This window comes from Pelobates fuscus, chromosome 12 (genome assembly GCF_036172605.1).
Source record: "Pelobates fuscus isolate aPelFus1 chromosome 12, aPelFus1.pri, whole genome shotgun sequence".
NCBI classification, from domain to species: domain Eukaryota; kingdom Metazoa; phylum Chordata; class Amphibia; order Anura; family Pelobatidae; genus Pelobates; species Pelobates fuscus.
The window spans coordinates 105236508-105255292 of record NC_086328.1 but is presented as its reverse complement, the minus strand read 5'-3'; the positions used below and the strand labels follow the sequence as shown (position 1 = coordinate 105255292).

Sequence of the window (18785 nt, the reverse complement as noted above, 5' to 3'; positions counted from 1 at the left end):
AAATCCCTTTGTTTATGAACCCTAGTCACACCTCCCTGCATGTGACTTGCACAGCCTTCCATAAACACTTCCTGTAAAGAGAGCCCTATTTAGACTTTCTTTATTGCAATTTCTGTTTAATTAAGATTTTCTTGTCCCCTGCTATGTTAATAGCTTGCTAGACCCTGCAAGAGCCTCCTGTATGTGATGAAAGTTCAATTTAGAGATTGAGATACAATTACATGTGGTAAGGTAAATTACATGTGTTTGAAAGTGAAACCAGTTTTTTTTCATGCAGGCTCTGTCAATCATAGCCAGGGGAGGTGTGGCTAGGGCTGCATAAACAGAAACAAAGTGATTTAACTCCTAAATGACAGTGAATTGAGCAGTGAAATTGCAGGGGAATGATCTATACACTAAAACTGCTTTATTTAGCTTAAGTAATTTAGGTGACTATAGTGTTCCTTTAATACCATCTCATGCGAATCCAGGCAAATTTGTTTTAAATGTAATTGCCATGATTTGACAATAAGACTGGCTAGAAGGCCAGAATCAAAGATGCACCAAGACAGCGAGTTTGCAAGGATGGGCTGACGTGCATATTTTCAACATGAAGTGAGAAGGACAGAGGAAGAAATGTATAAACTGTAAGTGGTATTATGGCCACATATACACCTAGTACGACCTTATTATTATTATCGGGATTTTTATTTCACCATCTGATCTGCTGCTCAGGGTAATCTAACAATAATACATGTCGGTTTTACAGCATTTATTAATATATTAATAATGGAATGTCTGTGACAAAGCACCAGGGTTACTTACCGTTCTTGTATATAACGGGCATTCTCTTCCTCCTGACGCGCTCGCTTCTCCTGATTCAGGGCTTCCTGCAGCTGTACATACAGGTCCTCCAGCTCGCGTAACCGGAGTAAATTCTGTTCCAGCTCAGAGGATTTCTCCGCTACCTTATTTTCCATCTGTATCCGAATCTACAGAGAGCAAAAATCAGACAGACGCCAGGCCTGCTTTGCAATTATGTGTAGACCGCTTCAACATATACTGAAGCGCTGACTGTGACGCTCAAGAATCCTTTATACACAAAAAAAAAAAAATTAAATTGTGTATACGTTTATTTATCAGCACAGATGAGAAGTAAAGGAAATGTCCTTAGGGGCACATTGTCCATATCTCTTTCTTTGTAGAAATAATACCGTAAATTGACTGCAGCATAATCTGTCACAGTGCCAGAGTACAAATAACTGCAATATATTAGCAATCTTTTAAAATTATGTTGGTAATAATTAAAGGATCCCTTCAAGCACTATAATCACTACAGCCTGCTGTAGTGGTTATGGTGCCAGCAGTGGTCTGGTGCTGTCCGGAAGTTGTTAAACATTTTTTTGACTACTTACTGTGGGAAAGCACCATTACCACTACAGTGAGTTAAAAGTGTTTCTTAATATGACAATAACAGAGATTGTGCTTCGCTTCATAAATGTTTATAATGCTGGAGTGTTGAGGAGACTCCTGGACCCCTTAACTCACCCAACAACTGCAAATAAAAGGGTAACTTATCTCTAACCCATTGACAAAGTATTTCACCGCAGCTCAGCTGACCGGGAAATCATCAGTAGCCATGATCTCGACAATTCGATGATTCTCATAGAAAAGGGGCACAGGACACAATCGCTGCGTCTGCAGTAATTATTATAAGGAAGCATTGAATTCAGTCCTTCTCTTTAAGAAACCTAGCCTTCCGCTTTGCACCTGGTCACAATGCACTCAGGAAGTGTGCCCTCCTGTCTGACAGCTGGAAGCCACTTTATAAATAAAGGGGGGGGGGGGAGGGGGGGCGTCAACTAAAATGCTTTGTGGGTATGTGCTGTTCCTTTAACCAAGGAAAAAATGCATATTCAATAAATATAAATGCGACCATGATCCCCTCATTAATTACCATTTGTTCCCGTTCTAGATCCAGCATAAACCGCTTTTGCAGTTGAAGGTGAGTATCCTGGAGTCGCTTCGCTTCCACGCTTGCGCGTTCCGCTGCCTCTTGCAGTTGCTGCATAGACAAAGGAGAGAGAAAAGCAATAAGGATCCACCTCTAATCAATCAGCAAAGACTGGAGATGGTTTGGAGATTCCTAGTTTAAAAATATTTCCCACTGGGCTCAGAAAAATCAGAATGAAAACCCTGCAGATTGAATCAGCAGGAAGGACAATAAGAGAACCATCTGTCTTGACTGTAAATTTGGAATTATTAACCGCTCTGCCCAAATTCTGGTATATGGAAGATGAAAGTACTGTTATGGTACCGTGTCAATAGCGGTATTATTGCGTTCCTTACCTTGCGCACAGTTTCCAGTTCCTGCTGTTTGGCTTCATTAGCAGTCTGAAGATCCTTCATCATTTTTTCAATCTCCCTTTGCTCCGCTAACGCTTTCTGGCGTAGAGCCCGCCGTTTCCTGCGTGCCTCTTTGTGCAGTGGAGGAAGCCCCTGTTGGCGCTGCTCAACCACAGTCCGAATCACTGGAGAGAAAGTTTTGGGGTTACATGACACCCGAGTCTGACGCAGAGAGTAACACTCCTGTCCTGCCCCCATCTCTTTAGGATAAATTAATTAAAAGCAGATTACAATTATTACATTATTATTATTATTATTTATAAAGCGCCAACAAATTCTGCAGCGCTGTCTTTACATTCTAATAGAGTGAAATAAGAGACAAGTTACAGGGTTATTTAACCCCTTAAGGACCAAACTTCTGGAATAAAAGGGAATCATGACATGTTACGTGTCCTTAAGGGGTTAATAAACTAGGAACTATCGGATGAGAAGATTGCAAGTGATTTCAGCTCTGCTATTTTAATGTAAAATTTGAAATTACCTTCAAGGTTTAATAAATAGCCCAGTGTATGTTTGTTACATGTTTTAGTGATTTGGAATCCCTGCACACAGAGAGAGACGTTCCCCAGTACTGGAGCGGCCCTTTATAAACTTGACCCATTCAGAGTGGGCTAATTTGGTCTACAGCAGGGGTTCCCAACCCAGTACTTAAGTACTCCCTACCACGCCAGGATTTAGGGATTACCCTGTTGTGTCTAAAGTGTTTGTTATTGTTATACACCTTGGACACAACTGGGTAATCACAAAATCCTGGCCTGGTAGGGAGTACTTGAGGATGGGAATCACTGGTCTAAAGGTTTTTTTATTATTTCATTCTTTTGCTTTTTTTCATTTCTGCTTCACCAGCCTTCTCGAACCTTTAAACTAAATTACACAAAGTTGGCGTAAATGGGTAATTTGGTTCCTATACAAGGCTAATAATTAATGTCCAACTTAACATACTACAAATAACGTAACGACCCAACCATCTCCACCCGCCCGGTTAGCTGAATGGTGAACAGTTAATATCCAGTCTGCAGCTCACCTTGGATCCACTCCTGTTTCTTCTTCTTGTCCGATGCGCTGATCTCGTAGCTTTTTTCCAGACATTTCACCAGGAACAGGCATTTCTTCCCATCTTTATCTGGCAATGACTAGGAGAGAAGGCAAGACATTTTAACATCTTCCGAGTGTGACTCCTGTTATGGGGGGGGGGGGGGGGGGCTGTATCCCTGTGCACTTTGCTTATCAATTGGCCTAAAAGTCCCCCTTTCATTTCTACAAACAGAAAGATAAAGCACAGGCCCAAATGATACGAATACTCTCCTGGTACTCCACAACCTGGGACGGCTAAATGACTGCACTGTAATACATACATAGAATTCTTACCATTCTTAGTTTAAAGTCCACTCTGGTACGGCTTTTAAATACATCACTAGGGGGTGCTACAGCTCAGATCTGGGCCCTGATCGATTTCATTGTGGTTATTTTCTAAAGTGAGAATTGTCAGGAATTCGAATTTAAAATTTGAGAGTCACTTTGAATTTGATAGTATAGAAAGAAATTAGAGAGAATGTGTCAGGTCACTGAGGGTTTATGGGGGGTAACCCCTGAACATAAACTAATTGAAAAGAAAGGAAAAATAAAGTACAAGAATGCTAAAGGAGAAAAGAATTATCTAGCTGAAATCCCTTTAAAGCTCTTGTACTTATCCAGCAACCCTAGGTAGTCCTATCAAAAAATAAATAAACTATAACTTTTTTAATTCTATAAGGTTAAAATCCTGATTGTAAAAAAATACATATAAAACTGAGGGGAACGAAAAAAGGAAGAGAGACTAATATCTTTGCCCGTGTTACCCCTGTTTGGAACACCTAAAGCCCAGGGATACAGATATTGTTAGGCTGGAGAGAGTAATATCAATTGACCCAGTCGTATATCTCCCCAACTCCCATCACCCTGTGCCACCGTAGCGGCACAAACTCCTTCCCCTCACAAACAAATCGGTAGCCGAACTGTCTAGATGGCTACCTATCTAAGTTAAATAAAATCATGAAGCAGAGTGGCTATCTCCGGGGAAAAAGTTCTCGGCTGGAGTATAGTCCCCTGTCAACCCCCTTATATTGATCATATAATTTAGGATGTCTCGTTTAGACTCCATTTATTATTATACACTAGCATGACTCAAAAGATCAAATTAGTTAAGATTGAAAAAAAAAAAGGGGGGGGACTCTAATATTGATCATTTTGTGAAAAATTTACATTTATTGGTCTTATTGGTACATTTATGGTCTATTATTGATTCTAAGATGATGGACTAAATTTGCAACTTGTGGATCTCTATCATTATACAGTCTCTCCATTTATATGTATTTTTTTACAAACAGGATTTTAACCTTCTAGAATTAAAAGTTATATTTTATTTATTGTTTGATAGGACTACCTAGGGTTGCTGGATAAGTACAAGAGCTTTAACCCCTTAACCCCTTAAGGATACATGACATGTCTGACATGTCATGATTCCCTTTTATTCCAGAAGTTTGGTCCTTAAGGGGTTAAAGGGATTTCAGCTAGATAATTATTTTCTCCTTTAGCATTCTTGTACTTTCTTTTTCAATCACTTTGAATTTGTTACAAATCTCACTCTAGCCCTAAGTCTAATAATGCCTAGACTGAATGTAGCAGACGCCTTGGTGAACTTACCAACCAAAATAAAGAATAAAGTGTAAACGAGGAGGTTAGCTTCAGGGAAACAGCGTTCTGTACATTGTGCCGGTGAGATGTGTGACATTGTACAAAGTCCAGGTGTTGTGGGAGGAAGCTGTACAGTTGTTTTGGTTGCTATACTTATATTTTTTGTTTTTTTACTTTTATAGGAAGAATATTTATATAGCAATACCCTGATATCTCATCATTACCCTCTCAAAGTAATATTCTGTTTTTAAATAGACAAAGAACAGCGGCCAAGACATTCTTCAGCAGCTGAGGCGTCATTTGTCCCCCCACGAATTGGAGAGGTTTCAGTCTGTATGGGACTGACAAGAATATATATCAATAAGCCCCTTATTGAACGCACTTGGCTTGGGAATCGTAGCAGGAAGGTCAGACAGATGTGCGGTAAAGTTGCAGATAAAAACAGAGGAGCATTTACAGAGCCGACGTGGGTAGAATTCTCTCATCTGTCCATCAGCCAGCTTACACAACGGGTATTGAAAGGCAAAACCCTTCATTCTGTGCCCCAACTCTTGCCATCTGCAATCCAACGGTTACATAATACTGTGAAATACCCAGATCAAAATAAAAAGGACCACTATTCAATTTAAACAACATTACACTTCATCAATAAACATGGAATTGTAGAGAACTGAAGCAGAACTGCACAACTGAGGCTGAAATAGTAGATTTGGATACATTGTGCAATTCATGGTGTGATTATTTTAGTCTAAAGTTTATATTCAGGTTTTAGTTTGCTATAATTCCGTGTTTACTGAATTAATCCCGAAACGGGAAGCTTCTCAAACTCATCTCGTCAACACTCTCACTGCCTGAGAAATGTATAAATATTAGCACAGTATGGCACCGCGGCACTGCAAATTGTAGATCAAAATAGTCAAATTGCAAAATTTCTCCATCACGGTTATTTCAGCCTAAAAGTGAATAATTATTATTTACTCATAATAAGATGGTGAGTTTATAACTATATAACCGCTGGGCAATCACCACGGAAACAGCAGGATCATTTCATTGGTTTTCATGGCAATTGTCACATTTTCTATTCGTAAAATTGATCATAGGAACCGCACTCAATCCCAACAGGCACCGGTGCTCTGGAACAGGACCAGCAATTCCAACATGTTAAGGCAGCAAGAAAGATTCCCAGGCACTCAAAGTGTGAAAACCGCAGGCAGATTTATTGAATCAAAAAAGACAGCAAAGTTTCGACCTACTGAGAGCTTGAAAATTACCTCTCAGTAGGTCGAAACGTTGCTGTCTTTTTTGTGCGGTTTTCACACTGAGTGCCTGGGAATCTTTCTTGCTGCCTTAACATGTTCGATTAGTGGGACATTTCTGAGTCTTCCCATATCCCTGGGGGGCCGTGCGAACATCGTATTCCAGAGAGAAAGGCCTCGCTCTGCTCCCTTTGAGATATTTTGGGTGCTTGCTTAAATGTATTTATTTTACCTCAACACAGCAGTTCCCGTCCAAAAGAATTTCTCCCTTTTTGTCCTTTAGATCTTCGCCGACGTAATATGTGATCATGTTGGGCTCCAGAACAAACCACCGCTCGGTCCAGTTCTTTCTCTTGTGTCCTTTCTTCCACATGTAACCCTGCAGAGGAAAGATTACAGTGTCAGTTCTGTTAAGATTGCCAGCTCAGCGGTCAAGCTGGTCACTCACAATATGGTTTCTTTGATTACGTTCAAAGAAATGGACACACAAAATAAAACACACTTCATGTACATTGTTGGGATTATTGTGTAATTATTAAAGTTCATGTGCGAGTGCTAGTCTTATCACAATTTACTAATTTAACAAACTGATAGCACAGACAGCTGAGGGAGAATGTTTCCTTTTCGGTTATTTTGGCTGTAAATGTAAAACTCACTTTAGTGAACAAACCCTTTTCCACGTTTTCTTAAAATACACAATAAAGTGTGAAGAAAGTAATAGAGTCATGAGCTTACATTCATTAACCCCTTAAGGACCAAACGTCTGGAATAAAAGGGAATCATGACATGTCACACATGTCATGTGTCCTTAAGGGGTTAAACGCCCATTCAATTACTAACCAAAAATACAGTAAATTTAGAGATATTTTATAAAAACACATCCTGAATGGGAAAAGGACTCTATCACAAGTAATGAATGGTGACCTGCCAAACTATTTTGCTGATAATCTGTTAGTTAGAAAAACTTTTATTTTTTTAAAATTTACGGTTATGAAAAGTAAACTTAAAGGAGCACTATAGGGTCAGGAACACAAACATGTATTCCTGACCCTATAGTGTTAAAACCACCATCTAGCCTCCCTAAATCTAGTAAAATCTTACTTGAATTCAAGTCTGCAGCTGCTTATTTTGTGCCGGTTTCTTTTAAACCTGCCCACGGCCTGCTGTCATCATCAGAAGTGGTAGCCTGATCCAATCACAGTGCTTCGCCATAGGATTGATGGAGACTGACAAAGAGGCAGATTAGGTGCAGAGCCAACATGATTCAAACACGGCCCTGGCCAATCAGCCTCTCCTCATAGAGATGAATTGAATCAATGAATCTGTATGAGGAAAGTTCAGTGTCTGCATGCAGAGGGAGGAGATACTGAATGTTTGGATGCATTTTAGGCAGCCAGGACCCAGGAAGGATCTGTAACAGCCATCTGAGGAGTGGACAGCGAAGTTATCACTAGGCTGTAATTTAAATACTGCATTTTATCTGAAAATACAGTGTTTACAGCAAAAAGCCTTAAGGTAATGATTATACTCACCAGAACAAATTCAATAAGCTGTAGTTCTTCTGATGACTATAGTGTCCCTTTAAATGGGTTTACTAACCAGTATATGTTGAAAAGCACATTTGAAAAACAGCTTAGATTGTAACAAGTTTATTTGCAATTTTCTTAACCAACAGTCAGCATGACTCAACACAGATTGCCATAAATGTTTATATAGAATGCTGCCTGTGGTTATAGATTTGTAAGTGCAATGACTTTAACCTATAATCCACTAGGTGGAACCAGAGCCCCATCTAAATAAAGCAGCTGAGTGGGGCAGCCAGGGAGGTTTTATATTCAATGTATTCTCTGTGATATTTCTAGACTTGCAAATAAGTCAGTGAAATCACACACTGCCATCAGAGAGCTTTACAAACTACGTTTCCCATAAGTCTGACTTGTACAGGTAATCTAAAACCCTGGCTGAGCATCGTGGGAGTTGTAGTTTGCAGCAATGAATAACCGCTGTAAGCTGTTTTTGCACGTCGGAATGCCATCTTTGTATGTTAGGTATACTCAGAGACAAGAGAGAAGACACAACTTCCAGTGGAAGAAAATAAATAAATAAGATCCTCCACTAGAGTTGGTGAGGTTGCAGGGTATATGGGCATGACCCAAATAAATATAAAGTAGAAGTGAAGAGACTGGAAAAAGGGATTACAGAGAGGTCCTCCCAATCATCAGTCTCTATACCCCAAGGCAAAAGTGTTCATAATCATGGCTTAAAAATTGCCAGTATAGAACATGAATGAAATATATGTAAAAAAATAAATTTTTATTAATCCCTTTTAGGGAAGATAATGAACAACAAAATAAATAATAAAAGTGTATATACAGTGAAATAAGTGTAAAAAGTAGGAATCGTCTGTAATGTACTGGTCAAAAGGCACACCTTGTTATCACAGTGATTGTAGCAAAGTCTCAGCGACTAAAGTAGCTAATAGGTGTGTATATTGAAGTCTCCCTAATATGTATCGCTAAAGTAGCAACGTTGTTAAGGGGGAGAGGGGGGGGAGGGGGGAGAGGGGAGAAGGGGGGGGGGGGGGGAATCCCCAGCTCCAAAGGGTGTGTTGGTAGAGAAAAATGTTGAACGTAACACCAAACTATAATTAGCATCAGATCGTTACACTGCTGTGAAAAGGTGCTAGAGATACCAAACAATTCCTAAATTCGGAGCTTCCCCTGTATATAAAGTATGAATCAAATAGACCAAGTCCCTAGTAACAATAAACAATAGACAGTAGGCTGTGAATTGGAAGAAAAGCTTCACAACCCACGAGAGGGAACTAGAGTGACGAGATAGTCTGAAGACTTGTCAACTCCTACGGTTCCGTCATACAGGATATGCTGTTACTGCATAGCTATCATCCTAAGTACTAATGGGAGGTCTAAGTGCTCACTAAGTGCTGAAGAGAAATTGTAGACCTAGTCTTAAACCAAAACGGTACTAGTGATCCCTCTGCAGCAGAGAACAGACACACTAATCATATACAGATAATCTATCCAGGTGCTAATGAGAAGTCTGATCGCTAAAGTGGCGAGAAGACCTGATACACCAATTTGGGGATTGTAGTGTGTAGAGGAAAAATCCTCTCTTAGTAGGCATATGACAGACAGATTCCTAATCTAATCTAATCTCCAGACAGATTACTAATCTCATCTGATTCTAGACCAAATGGTCCCGGTAAGAACTCAACGCGCGTTTCGGCGCTGGCGTTGCGCCTTTGTCAAGAGCTTACCGGAGTGAGTAAGCCCGCCACAATTTAAACCCCATAGAGCTCCGCCCATCGAAAACCCGACGTCATCGTCGCTCTTGAGCGGCGTTGGTCGGTGGGCGGGGAATGGATGAGTTGAGTGGCATGTGCATCCATCCGACAAGGGGATAACTGAAAGTTAACCCTATGCTCGCCAGATATCCGGATGGATGCTGGAATAGTCCCTGAACAGGGACAATATTTCAAACGAATAGTTTGAGCGGATACTGTAAGGAAGTATATAGACATATAGTGGATCGTAATTAAAAGGTGCAGGAAAAATTAGTTAATTAGCTGACAAGTGTATAAGATATTCAAAACATGAAAAAAGTAAAACTGAACAATAAAGTAAAAAAGGTTGAATATATACATATATATATAGAGACTTATATAGATGCAACCCAGGGAATTTTGTTGGTCGCAAGTATCCTATCAGAATTACATAAAGGGGTTTTACATGTATTATGAGCTTTCAGTTTGTAAATTCCAGAAGGGGTGTTAGATCACTGAAGAGTCAGCTCATAGATATGATATAGATAAGTCTTGAATATTTATGAATACTTATCATGAATACATTATCTAGATGATGATCGTATAAATAGATCAGATAATGGTATGAATGGTGAAGGAAATCTCCTCCCATCTATTCCCCCTAAGTGGAAAACCCCCAAATTGCGGTACCCCAAATATTAAATGAATGGTGCAAATGAAAACCCTTCATTTAATCCCTTGGGTTGTAAAGTCTTAAGCCTGTATATCCAGAAGCTTTCACGTTGCCTCAGGAATCTGTCGTAGTCTCCCCTCCTCTTGTCACGTTTCACCAGTTCAAGGCCACTATGCGCAGGCCCTGTGATTTGCCTGAGTGGTGTTCCTTCAGGTGACGAGCGATGGGCGTTTCAATCATAAGTTTAGGTGATCTGACGTGTTCCTTAATCCTCTCTTTGAAAGGACGGAACGTTTTGCCCACGTATTTATAATCGCATTCGCAAGTGAGTAGATATACCAGACCTGAGGTGTTACAGTTGAAAAAAGATGTGATATTAAACGTCTGTTTGTTGTCACTATCTGACACTTTCTTAGAGTCCCGTTTAATATATTTGCAGGCGACACAGCGCCCGCATTGGAAAGTGCCAGTGATAGGTCTATGGAGCCATGTTTTAATCCCCGGGCGTATAGGTTGGAAATGGCTAGGAACCAATAGATCCCTTAAGTTTTTACCTCTACGTGCCGTGATGTCTGCTTTTGGACCCAAAATCTTTTTGAGATGAATATCACCTGTTAGGAGTGGCCAGAATTTTTGGATTCCGGTTTTTGCCCTATCCCACCCTGTGTCATAGGTTGCAATCATGTGAGGACTGGAGATGGTGGGTGGTACAGGTTTGCTTGCGCTCAAAAGGGTCTCTCTCTCTGACTCCAAAGCTCGCTTATAGGCCCTTTTTAGGCACCGATTAGGGTAGCCTTTATCCTTGAACTGTAGTCTCAGGATGTCAGCTTGGGTTTTGAACTCCTGCATAGTGCTGCAATTCCTGCGTGCCCTAAGATATTGGCCTATAGGGATGCCTTGCTTGAGGGGTTTTGGGTGGAAACTATTCCAGTTTAGGAGGCTGTTTGAGGCAGTCGGTTTCCTGAATAGAGTAGTTTGGATCAAATAATTATCGATCGAGACAGTCAGGTCCAGAAAATTGAGGGTTTTCCCTCCAAACTCAGAAGTAAATTTGAGATTGTACTCATTGTCATTCAGGAGAGCTACAAATCGATTGAATTCATTAATCGTGCCTTTCCAGACTATTAAAATGTCATCAATATATCTTGCCCAAAGATGTATCATGGGGGCAAAGGGTAAGAATTTGGTTGATCTGATTACTACTTCCTCCCACCAACCCAGGTGCAGGTTTGCGTATGATGGGGCACAAGCTGTCCCAATCGCAGTACCCTGCACCTGGTGATAGAATTGGTCATTGAATAGGAAGTAGTTATGCGTGAGGACAAATTTGATTAGTTCCAGAACAGATCAGATGAGATTAGTAATCTGTCTGGAGATTAGATTAGACTAGGAATCTGTCTGTCATATGCCTACTAAGAGAGGATTTTTCCTCTACACACTACAATCCCCAAATTGGTGTATCAGGTCTTCTCGCCACTTTAGCGATCAGACTTCTCATTAGCACCTGGATAGATTATCTGTATATGATTAGTGTGTCTGTTCTCTGCTGCAGAGGGATCACTAGTACCGTTTTGGTTTAAGACTAGGTCTACAATTTCTCTTCAGCACTTAGTGAGCACTTAGACCTCCCATTAGTACTTAGGATGATAGCTATGCAGTAACAGCATATCCTGTATGACGGAACCGTAGGAGTTGACAAGTCTTCAGACTATCTCGTCACTCTAGTTCCCTCTCGTGGGTTGTGAAGCTTTTCTTCCAATCCACAGCCTACTGTCTATTGTTTATTGTTACTAGGGACTTGGTCTATTTGATTCATACTTTATATACAGGGGAAGCTCCGAATTTAGGAATTGTTTGGTATCTCTAGCACCTTTTCACGATCCTTTTAACGATCTGATGCCAATTATAGTTTGGTGTTACGTTCAACATTTTTCTCTACCAACACACCCTTTGGAGCTGGGGATTCCCCCCCCCACCCCCCTCTCCCCTCTCCCCTCTCCCCTCTCCTCCCTCCCCCTTAACAACGTTGCTACTTTAGCGATACATATTAGGGAGACTTCAATATACACACCTATTAGCTACTTTAGTCGCTGAGACTTTGCTACAATCACTGTGATAACAAGGTGTGCCTTTTGACCAGTACATTACAGACGATTCCTACTTTTTACACTTATTTCACTGTATATACACTTTTATTATTTATTTTGTTGTTCATTATCTTCCCTAAAAGGGATTAATAAAAATTTATTTTTTTACATATATTTCATTCATGTTCTATACTGGCAATTTTTAAGCCATGATTATGAACACTTTTGCCTTGGGGTATAGAGACTGATGATTGGGAGGACCTCTCTGTAATCCCTTTTTCCAGTATACTCAGAGACATTCAACTGCAGTCCCCACATGTTTAATTTATTCATATAATTTCACGAGCACATTTAAATGATGTTCTTCTCCCCTGGTTGCCATTTATTATGTATGAATGCCAATCTCTTTCTGCACCAGTTCTAGATCATGACAAGATGCTGGTTTATTCCACATTTAGGAGGTAAAACCTGACAGATCATGTAGAGTTGCTTTTATGTTCCCAACATGAATGCCAAAGTTAAACTTAAAAAATACTACAAAAATAATAATTAAATGAAAGCAATTTAATGAATCTGCAGTTAAGGACGACATGGCATTGGAGAAATGTCCAGGACCTTGTAATGTCTCACACGGGAGTGTGACTTTATTTTAGCAGCCAATCTGACAGCTATGAACGTGCCTAGAGTATCACTGAGCATCTGGGGGTCCTGGCATAATCTAATATCTAACATTATCCTTGGGGTTTATTTACGAATCTTGGAAATATGGAAATCAGACCAGAGAAATGTAGCTATTAGGCCAAACTAGCCGATCTGGGGAATTGTTCATTATTTTGATCTAAATGTCTAACGTTACTCTTCACATTTCCACAATTCGTGAATAAACCTCAAACTTTCCCAAATAAATCAAGTTTTAAATTCCTTACCTGTGAAACCCCAGTTAAATCATTTTAAAGAAATTGGTCAACTACCAAAAAAAAAAAAAGATTGTCGACTGCTTATATCGCACAATAGGAGTGATCTGTAAACAGCAATGCCGTGCTAAACATGGAGCAGTCACCATGGAAACCAATGGTATCTTGCTCCACGGTTATCACTGCGTTGTGTAGTAGTTCTTGACGTGTAGCCCCAATGACTGAACCCAAAATGGGGATGTCTCAGGAGCTCTACGTACCTGTTTTAGGATATCCAGTACCAGCTCGTTAAAGACCTCGTTAATTGCCATGGAGACGGTGGCATGGTCCATTCCTTTACTGAACTCTCCGCTGCCTATCAGCTCGATGAGTTCCCATGCAGATAAACCGTTCTGCTTCCTGTGAAGACCGATTCGGTAATCTTCGAACAAAGCTTGCTGCCACCCTCCTCCCATGGCTTCCGTTAACTTCTTCAGCAAATATTCAATCTGTGTAACAAAATATCACATCAGAATGCAGAATACATATATGGAAACATTCCCCCTCCTGCTATCACTGCCATATATACACGCAGTCAATGGACAATGGAGCTGGGGAAAGTAGTTACCCAATGCCCCTTTTCCAGTAGTATTGATATCGGACAGAGTATATTTTATAGAGGATCAAATTGTTTACGTTGAAATATTTTTTTCGTCCTCACATTTTCAATGTCTCTTTCCTCAGATCTAAAAATTCACAGAAAATACAAAAACGAGGAAAATTCAAAGGAACAAATCAAACTCAAAGTGAGATGATAAAATGGAGCTAGGCGGTTGTAAAAGTCACATTTGGTATCTTATATTTCCCCTGGTTTAGGTTTTCTGTAAGGCACTAAGAATATGTTTGCACTTTTTAATAATAAGTTGGTGGCTGAAATAATTCTGTAACATTAACATTCACATATGGTTTCATCACGCTAGTTTCTTCCATAATGTGTGATAAGATCACAATGTTACAGTTTTATTTAAGATAATGAAAGATTAGATAAAGTTCCTTGTAACTTTTATTTCACACAATAACAAATCAGCACATACACTGCTCCATTATTTGGCCCTAATTTAACTTTTTGACTTTCTTCATTTACCACTAAACCCGGGAGACAGAGAGTCACCAAGTGCCCGGTGATACTCGTTCAAACTGCAATCTGTATCGGGGATACGTTACGGCAAATCAGGTGTCCCTAAGCTTTAATGTAAACGATTTATCTGAAAAGACGGTGTTTACTACAAAATGCCTGAAGTGAATGCTTCTACTCACCAGAACAAATACGACAAGCTGGAGTTGTTCTGGTGACTATACTGTCCCTTTAAGTTGAACGGAAAACAAAAAAAACAATTTAGGACAAAACAGTCCACTCTGACAAGAAGGATATTTTCTAGTTCAACTATTTTGCCTAAAGTCCACAATTCCGGATCCACTTGTTGACAAAAATGTCAAATGTCTGCTCACGAATCAGAAGAGCACAGCGCTGTTTATATTGGGGAGCTGCATTATAACACAGGCCCCTGTGGTGTACCCCGCTTTATTAAGAAGGATGGGTGGTTACTGCACTAAAACCATGATAACTGCGGTGCACTGCAACTCCTATCCTTCTCAGCCAGGTGAATAAGAGTTGGAGTTCACAGCAAAAAAAAAAAAAAAAAGCGGCTTTTTTTTTGTAATGATACCAGAACGTTGTTGTTGATTCAACATATATAAAAGTTTGGCGTAAAGCACCTCGGCAATGCTAAAATGAATGATTTGTAAAACAATGCATTGTGGCATCCAATGGGTTAAAGCTAATTAACGAGCATTCTATGGCCATACGTGATCTCTTTGATGTCCTGTATGGTGGCTGTGACCTGTGGAGGGTTAATTTCCCCCGTGTCGGCTTGTGATGGCACAGGGCTGTGGGGTATTAGTGCTGGTATTTAGAGTATGGGACGTTTGCATTCACACAATGAAGAAATTCTCAGCAGACCTCAACCGAGATGTCGAAATTACAATGAAGAAAACAATTCTGCAACTTAAAACGGATTTGTCATCAAAAATTCTTTAAAAAAAACTCCAACTTCTGCAGTTTGAGGCAGAATGAGATAAAACCCCTTAGCATCACACGGCTTCCTTATATTGCAGTGGAGGCTTTCTTTATTTCCCGTTACAGAGCTAATAAATGACACATCGCACATATCATGAAACAGGAAATTCTCTAGAAATTGCATTTTAGATTAATTTCTAGCTTATCAGAGAATGCTTATATCTGTCTAATCCTTATCTCTCCCTACACTCTTCAGCCATTTGAAGGTGTATTAACCCTCTGAGAACCAGGATGTGGGAAATGCGTTGACATCGGGACTTTCCCGTCATGCCCCTGATCATATTAAACACATTGTTTACTGTACTATTCTCAAATTTTATAGCCTTGTACCAGGACCATATTTCCCATAATTCCCTGCGAGCAGACATAGGCTGGCAAAACAAAATAAAAAATTATGGGAAATAATGTAGAAAACCAGCTGGATGCCCCTCAAGTTTAGAGACCTGTAAACCCCTTCATAGTCCGTGGCTGCCACAGTTTGTCCCCATCAACGAGTTAGACAGATTTACGGTTCTATTCTACACAGGCAGAGACACTACTTAGTTAATGTGGGGCTACCAACAGAAAATGCAGAAAGGATTATGGGATTTGTAGTAAGTAATAGTGTGTATGAAATCTGGATGAAATGGGAGCTATTCTTTTTATTTCGGAAGGTCTGGTTCCCCCAGCTTTGGTTACAGAGTATATCATCTATTTTTACTTTTGTTGTATATTTTGTGTTTTGGCTGCATAGAGAGATGGAGGATCTACTTCCCTGACGGTAGGAAACTATAGAGATGGACCATCACCTCACCCCTCATGTCCAATCAATTGCCAAATCCTGTCGCTTCCATCTCAAAAACATAGCGCGCATCTGCCCCTATTTAACCCCGGATGCGGCTAACGTACTGGTCTATGCTCTTGTTCTCTCTCGCCTGGACTACTGCAATACTCTTCTCAGTGGTCTTACGTGTTCCCAGATTGCACCACTGCAATCTATAATGAATGCGGCAGCCAGGCTCATTTTCCTGTCCGCTCGCACCTCCCACGCCTCCCTGCTCTGTCAGTCCCTGCATTGGCTTCCAGTTAGATATAGGGCTCAATTTAAGATTCTGGTCCTTGCTTACAAGTCCCTACATAATGCTGCTCCAACCTACCTATCCTCCCTAATACACAAGTATGTCCCGTCAAGGCCCTTACACTCTGTCAAAGACCTATGTATATCATCTGTCCGTACTCCCACCTCTAACATTCGCCTCCAAGACTTTTCCAGGGCTGCACCTCTTCTGTGGAACTCCCTTCCCTCCTCCGTAAGAATTTCACCCAGTCTCCACTCATTCAAAAAATCATTGAAAACTCACTTCAAGAAAGCATATCAATTAAACTGTTAGCAGGTTTTCATCCCCCACCTTCCATGACTCCTCTCCTGCAACGGTCAAAAATTACCTATTGGGGGCGTGGCCTGGACGCCGAAGTACATGGTCGCGTGAGCGCTGAGCTCCAGCCCTGACCGGGAGATTAAGGGGTATAACGGCAATAAATTTCTGCAAATGGCGTCAAAAAAGCAGCGCACCATAACGGGGAACCCCCCCACGACCGACCAACCATCAGCCAAAACATCTTTGAGGAGATTGTTCGGCGAACAAACAGACCCGCACAAGCGGGACAAAATGGCGCCCGCGGCACACGCGAGAGGCAGCCAGCCATCCAGCCCGACAGCGTCGGACGTATCCACCGAGGAACAAGATATTAGGGCACTACTGCATCAACTGCCCTCTAAAACGGATATAGCAGCTATGTTCCAGAAGCTAGAGGACAGCTTCAGTGAAAAACTCCAGGCTGTCAGCACAGATGTCCAGCACCTTGGAGCTAGGGTGCAGGCCCTGGAGGAGGAAATGGAAAACACTGATAAGCAATGGGCTGAGTCCTACACCACACAGGAGATGCATGCTGAAGCAATAAGGTACCTGCAGAGACGGCTGGAGGACGTAGATAACAGGGGGCGTCGAAATAATTTGAGAGTGAGAGGCATACCAGAAGGCGCTAAGGGACTCATAGAAAACCCCGTTCAGGTCCTAACCACCCTATTCAATCGCATTCTGACCAGACCTCCTGATACAGCCATTGCCTTTGACAGGGCCCACAGGGCGGCTAGGCCCAAGAACTTATCTCCGAATAAACCAAGTGACCTTATTTGCCGGATCCACAACTTTCCCCTTAAAGAGGAAATATTTCACAAAGCCCGCCAAAATAAAAATCTATCAATGGACGGCCATGTTGTAACGGTCTTCCAAGATCTATCACCTTCCACGCTACTGGTGCGACGAGCACTGAGACCCGTCACACAAGCCCTGCTGGAGAAGCAAATTAAATTTCGCTGGGGCTTCCCGTTTGCACTGATTGTGAATCTTCCAGATGGGACCCATGTTATTACCACACCAGCGGAGGTGCCAGGATTTCAGAAAGCATTGAACCTACCGATATCTGCCGTAGAGGACTGGACGGGCTCACAACCAGGCAAATCCCACAAAAAACTAAATGGCAAAAAACTCCACGGAAGAGACGCAGGCAAGCTCAGCCTAACACAGACAACACCGCACCCTCCAGGGAAGCGCCAGCCTGAGAAGCCCTACGGTCGTATACCACAATCATATAAATGTTTATATTGCCATATAAATGCACTAAGCCCAGGAGCTTAAAAATTCTGATATGTTAACCCACGTATCACCATGTTGCCAACTCTAGTTATAATTTACTACGTCTTTTATACGCTTTTTAATACTGTATTATTGAAATTGCCACAACCAGGCCCAAAGCCTTGAATAACATATGTTTGAAGGTTATATACGATTACAGACGCTAGGGGCCCGGTCCACAGGGAATTAATGGTAAGACACGCCAAACCCCTGACCCATGAGTCCTTAGGACGAGCTGGGGACGGAGGAAATAACTTTAGGCTAGACAACCCAGCTGAGAATGTCCCGGTCAGACACCCCGGCCACCACCCCAAGAGAGGTGCCCCGAAAAACACTTGTGGACACGATGGCGTTACCCACGAGTGCAGCGCCAATCTCGCCGCTTGATATGTATTTACCATTTCATAACAATGTATATAGTTTATATTTATCCCCGGTTCACCCTCCCAAAACCAATCCTGCCTATTTAGCCCAAACGACTCTCGTACTAGACGACGTATACTTTGACTCACCCGCTACGATACTGTCTCCTAGACTGCTAAAATGACCCGGACTAAACTAATGTCCCTGAATGTGCGGGGACTAAACTCTCCTATGAAACGTACTATGTTGGCGCAGGAGATAGACAAGGAGCCGATATAATTCTATTGCAGGAGACTCACTTTAGAGGGGACTTTCAACCGAAAATACGTACTAAACGCACCCACACGGCATACTACAGTA

The 18785-nt window shown here is 41.3% G+C and overlaps 1 protein-coding gene across 1 annotated transcript in view; it reads right to left on the bottom strand.

The window, feature by feature from the left end:
* Positions 1-18785, bottom strand: part of SWAP70 (switching B cell complex subunit SWAP70) — a 58738-nt gene that overhangs the window by 7703 nt on the left and 32250 nt on the right. Inside the window, exons 4-9 of the mRNA XM_063437867.1 lie at positions 13532-13759; positions 6547-6693; positions 3410-3518; positions 2329-2510; positions 1937-2044; positions 805-971 (exon numbers count right to left, since the gene is read on the bottom strand). Coding sequence (XP_063293937.1) covers positions 805-971; positions 1937-2044; positions 2329-2510; positions 3410-3518; positions 6547-6693; positions 13532-13759 — 941 coding nt within the window. The remainder of the gene's footprint in view (positions 1-804; positions 972-1936; positions 2045-2328; positions 2511-3409; positions 3519-6546; positions 6694-13531; positions 13760-18785) is intronic.